The 6,119-nt window shown below is 41.5% G+C and overlaps 1 protein-coding gene across 1 annotated transcript; it reads right to left on the reverse strand.

The window, feature by feature from the left end:
• Nucleotides 1-275: 275 nt before the first annotated feature.
• LOC143531278 (uncharacterized) lies at nucleotides 276-911 on the reverse strand. The gene has a single exon (XM_077026612.1). The coding sequence runs from the start codon at nucleotides 909-911 to the stop codon at nucleotides 276-278; it is 636 nt and encodes a 211-aa protein (XP_076882727.1).
• Between the last annotated feature and the right edge of the window lie 5,208 nt (nucleotides 912-6,119).

Raw genomic sequence — 6,119 nt, forward strand, 5'->3', positions numbered from 1 at the left:
TTTTGCAAGATAGTCCCTATAGTTTGGGTTGGGTCTGGAAACTAATTACGCTAAAGTTTAGGGTCCAAAAGTGCATATAGTTTATACTTTAACGATCTACAAAACGTTAACGCGTGAAACACGATAAAGACAAAATCGTGTGACATAATTAATACCTTGACGTAATAAATAATATTCGGTTACAAGACGGAAAAATAAAACAATTACAGCTATAAAAGAAAAAAAAATGACAAATGTCACAGCATTCCCAACTTTTAGGAAATTTCGTCCCGAAATTAGGAATTAACATCCGTAGCAAAAAGATGCGGATACTTAGTCTTCATTTGGTCTTCACGCTCCCAAGCGAATTCCGCACCGCGCTTAGATTCCCAACGAACATTGACCAAAGGGATTCGGCTACGCTTGGTTTGCTTATCTATTTGATCTATTATTTCCACCGATGTGTCAATGAAGTGCGTCGTCTTATCGATACGTACTTGTTCAAGAGGGATATGAAGGTTCTCATCAGCTAAACACTTTCGAAGATTTGAAACAAGAAACACAGGATGACTGTCTTGGAGTTCTTGCGGAAGCTCGACGCGATAGGCTACATCTTCGATTCGTTCAAGAATCTTAAATGGACCAACAAAATGGGGTGCTAGTTTACCCGTCATACCGAAACGGACCACTCCCTTCCAAGGTGAAACCTTGAGGAGGACATTGTCACCAACTTCGAATTCCAAGGGTCGTCGTCGCTTATCAGCGTAAGACTTTTGGCAGCTTCTAGCAGCGAGCAAGTTATTACGGATTTGAGCGATTTTGTCGGTGATCTCTTGTATCATTTCGGGTCCGGTGAGCTGGGATTTACCGATCTCGTTCCAACAAATAGGAGAACGACATTTGCGGCCGTATAGTGCTTCAAATGGAGCCATTGTGATGCTCGAGTGGTAACTATTATTGTACGAAAACTCAATCAACCGAAGATGAGTGTCCCAATTACCACCAAAGTCAAGTACACAAGTTCTTAGCATATCCTCAAGGGTTTGAATGGTTCACCCCGATTGACCATCCGTTTGAGGATGAATAAGCAGTGCTAAGATCTAGGCGGGTTCCTAAAGCGGTTTGAAGCGATTTCCAAAAGTGAGACACAAAGCGACCATCACGATCAGAGATGATACTCAAAGGTATACCATGGCGACAAACAATCTCATTGACATAGATTTGAGCAAGCTGATTGATTGGAAGTTTCTCTCGAATGGGAATGAAATGGTCTAACATGGTTAACCGATCGACGATTTCCCAAATGTTGTCATGCTGCCTTTTTGTGGTTGGAAGTTTTGTGACGAAGTCCATCGCAATGTTCTCCCACTTCCAAACCAGAATAATAGGTTGCACGAGCAAACTATAAGGCTTTTGGTGCTCGGCTTTTACTTTGGCACATGTTAGACATTTCCCAACGTAGATAGCAATATCCTTCTTCATGTCGAGCCACCAGAAAGTAGTTCGAAGGTCGAAGTACATCTTATCCTCACAAGGGTGGACAGAATATCGTGACTTGTGAGCTTCGTCCATGATAACCGTGCGAGGATTGTCACGATCTGGGACCCAAAGGCGACTAAGAAAGTAAAGCAAACCATCAAGCTTTGTTTCGAGTTGGAGTTCAGCACCACACGACATCTCTTTGTATATATTGCCTTCGGTGACCGAGATGTGTTGTGCTTCAAAGATACGTAGCTGAAGGTCGGTTAGAATAACAAAGCTTTGGAGAAGAAATCTCTTAACATGGGTCTTGCGACTAAGGGCATCAACCACTACGTTTGCTTTACCGGGATGGTAACGTATTTCACAATCCTAGTTGCTAAGGAGTTCGGCCCATCGTCGTTGCCTCATATTTAAATCCTTTTGGTCGAAAATTTGTTGGAGGCTCTTGTGGTCGGTGAATACCACACATTTCGTTCCATACAAAGAGTGCCTCCATATTTTCAACGCGAATACAACAGCACCAAGCTGAAGGTCGTGTGTCGTATAATTCTTCTCGTGAACCTTAAGTTGTCATGACGCATAGGCGATAACCTTGCCTCGTTGCATGAGAATGCAACCGAGACCTTGATTTGAGGCATCACAATAGACAACGAAATCCTCGTTTCCTTAGGGAAGGGCTAGGATAGGAGCGTCACAAAGCATACGCTTTAAGGTTTGGAAGGCTTCATCTTACCTAGCCCCCCACTCATAAGGTTTACCCTTATGAGTTAAGGCGGTGAGAGGCAAAGCAATCTTGGAAAAGTTTCAAAATGAAACGGTGGTAATAACCAGCAAGACCAAGAAAGGATCGAACTTCCGTGGGTGAAGTCGGAGTCTTCCAGTTTTAACAGCTTTTTACGTAAGGAAAGCCACACACTTTTTACGTAAGTATTTTTGGGCTTGGGTACACGACATAAGTTTGAGCCCTTTGGAAGGCTTCTCACCGAAAATGCGCAAAATCCGGTCGTCATCCAAAGGAATCCGAATATAATTTTCAAAACAAATGATTTCGGCACGGTATTAAGCTAACTAGTCCATGCCTACTATGATATCGAAACTCCCAAGTTGCATAGGAATAAGGTCGATAGAGAAATCATAATCGTTGAGATTTAGGGTGCAACCACGAATCACCGAATCAATCGAGATAGTTTTACCATTTGTGACTTCAACCGTAAAGGAATTTTCGAGCTTAGAATGAGACGAAGAAAGCATAGGATCAAAATCAAACGACACAAACTCATATCGGCGCCGGTTTCAAATAAAATGGATCTATAGACGTTATTAACCAAGAACGTATCATTCACCACATCGTTGTTATGCTGGGCTTGATTTACATTGAACACAAATGCCCTCCCACGGGCATTGGGGACGGCTAGTGCAGCTTGAGAAGTTGAGGCTTGGTTGGCTTGAACCGGTTGAATAACTTGATTTGCCATGATCTGCGAGCTAGGGGTTGATAAGCCTAAACTTGATAGGCTTGAGCAGGATACATAGGCTGAGTAACAATTTGGGCCTGATATACGAGTCGTGGACACGCGTTGCGGAAATGACCAGGATCTCAACAATTGAAACAGGCTCGACGGGTGGGGTAAGCTTGAGTGATAGGTTGAGCTTGGGTTAAGACACGGTTTTGGTTGTAGGTGTGGGGAGTACGGGGTGGTTTGGCGAGGGTTGGTTGGGTACGTATGAATTCAAAACACGCACCTAGCAGGTGTCCGTAACGGCCACAATGGGTGCATTGACCGCAAGGGATGCCGGGTTGATGGTGTCGTTGGCAGATTTGTCAAAACGGGTGAGGACCGTGGTAAGGTTTATTTGGAGAGGGAGTTTGAAGGTTTTGGGTTTGGGTTTGTGGGTATTGGAGTTGTGGTGAGTTTGGTTGGGTTAAGGCATAGTTTTTCTTTTGTTTCTTGGAGTGGTTGTTGTTGTTGTTGCTGTTGTAGCGGTTTGACTTGGGTGTGACTTCCTCCTTGGCCTCTTGGAAGGTTCGTCCTCGGTTTTCTCCGTAGCCTTCTTATTGATTTTGAGGGTCCCTGCCTTGACGTGGTTGTAACGCCCGTTAATTTTCAGTTCAAGATTCAAAGCTTCTAAAGTATGTATAATTCTCGGAATTTAACCGACATTCCTCGGAAACCTTCTCGTCATCCTGGTACGTTAAAACATTTAACTTTTCAACCAAGATGTTACTTCTTTAAAATTGGAAGGGCTAGATGTGAAAAATTTTTATAACATAAACCAAACCCTAACCCCTCCCTCTCCTTTCTGCGATCGGCACTCCAGCAGCCTCCCCTACCTGCGATTTTCTTTTTTCTAGCCATCATTAGGGTCTAAAACTTCAATTCAAGATTATTTTTATGTTTCCCCAAGTCCTTTACACCTTAATTGATCATTATATCGCGCGTATTGATCGATAAATAGCTTGTTTTAGGTTAACCGGGTGGCTGTCCAATTGAGCGGTTTCGGGACTGTTTTGATTGAGGTTTTTGCACCAAAATCTTCCTAGGTATGTCTAGTATAACATACTTTAAAACCATGTTCATTGGTGTTCGTTTGATTGGTCAACTAGTTGTAGTTTGAAAGATTGTTTTCGGTTAACTAGAATGGTAGATTATTGCGTTTAACGCGAGATATGAAATAAGTGATAACCAATTCAGTTTGGATAGCTTCGGTTTAGTGTACGGGCTGTTGTAAAATAATTTTTATAAGTATTGGGGCTGAATTTGTTGTCGGTACAACGCGCATTTGCGTTTATTGAATAGTTGGTGCGTTGTACTTGCGAGTTACCGACCCGTTTGAATCGTGTAGCGTCGTGTGGACTTTTTGGCTGTGAATTTATCATATTGGGTCTACACGGGGCTGAATTGGATGTTAATTTCCTAAACAACTCTTAAAGGCGTGTGTTAGTATCACCTAGTGCTTCCGGGGGTAATTTGGGAATTCTTTAATCTCGGGAGTATCTAAGGGTCATGTTGGTGAATGTAAGGCCCCGGGGGCTGTTATGATTGAGTTTGATGAGGTCGAGGCTTTAGGTAACTCGAACCATGTTAGGACGTCTCATAGGATAAACGAGTCCTTTCGATGTCATTTGTGATGATTGTATTGTCACACCCCGACTTTAGGCCTAGGCGTGACACCCGTAGTTGGTACCTGTTTTGAAAATATATCAGAGTTGCGGGTTATTAACGGAAATCTTTGATTATAATAAAATATTAATTTATTTTGAAACCCCTTGAATAATAAATATTCAAGTATTTGATTTACAATCCTTTGTTTATTCTTGTTTACAATATTTTATTTATTAAAAACTGAGCCATCTCTATCTGCGAGCATCTATCTCCAAGAGTGACTCCTATCCCTTGCTATCTGTGCTATACTTGGTTTTCCTGTAATGAGGGGGAAAAATACATCAGCGATATGATGGTGAATCGTTGACTTTGAAAACATTTGATTGACAAGATAGTTTTGGAACAAACTCAGCAGAAACATCTCTTATTTCTGGGAACTTGTGAACTGCCATACACTCACAATTATGGTTCTCCAAGAACTGATGCCTCCTTGGAGAACTTTCGTTATGTCTGTTAGCCTGCGGCCACATAGCCTTGATTGATAGGTTAACAGATATGTTTGGATCCAGACACATGTGTACTCGGTTTGAGTTGCTTTTATTATCTACCTTGTGACTTAGGGATCACATAATCCCTTAAAATTTAGAGATCATGTAATCTCATATATGACTGACTGTTTAAGATAAACAACCCGTTTATCTGACTGACTGAAAAAGGTTTAACGTATTCACCTGTGATTGTGATTGTCTTTTCTGAATGATGTGGTGATATCGTTTGAAAACCCTTGTGAATGAATGATTGATCTATGTAATAAAATATCTTTATATAAATACTTGGATCGTTTCTTGATCCAGCTACAGACCTTTTGTCTAGTTTTGATAGCTTTAAACATTGACTGGTCATTTGTTTGAATAAAATATTTAGACTCGTAGTCTTTTCATTTGTTTACAAATAATGTGTTGAGTTTCTTCTTCATGAATAAACATCTATTGATAGGTTTCTTCATCAAGAAGAAACATTGAATTGACCATAACCCTGGTATGTAAAATCTTACATTTTTTAGCTGTGAAGAAACTACTATATCTTCTTGTATGTAAAAGCTATTATAAACATAATCATGATCAAGGTTTTGGGCTATACCCCTGACTATGGTCTAAGCCATATAATATAATAATAAAATAATATTTAGGCAGAACCCCTACCTTATGCGTGTATTTGGAGTTTATATGCCTAAGCTTGTACGGGCAGCAATTCTACTTTCTATCGCATATCGAGGCTCAAATCGTCAGAACTTCGGGGCTTGGAATGCACTACGAGGTCGGCACGCTTCTCAATGCTAAGTATGTGTAAGTGGTGGTGTTTTGGTGTGAGAATGGAAATGCCGCGAGCCTCCCCTTTTATAGCCGATTTTGGGAACCATCGCGTAGCGCTATGGTCCTTTCTACTGGGGAATCGCGTAGCGCGATGTCAGGTTTGACGCATGGCATGCTGACTCAGCACTAGTGTCTGCCACGTGTCCCCCGTTGCAGCACGTGTCTGGTGACTCATGCAATC

Source organism: Bidens hawaiensis, unplaced genomic scaffold (assembly GCF_021521415.1).
Source record: "Bidens hawaiensis isolate Kalapana, Puna unplaced genomic scaffold, B.hawaiensis_p1.1 tig00000697_1, whole genome shotgun sequence".
Classification (NCBI taxonomy): Eukaryota; Viridiplantae; Streptophyta; class Magnoliopsida; order Asterales; family Asteraceae; genus Bidens; species Bidens hawaiensis.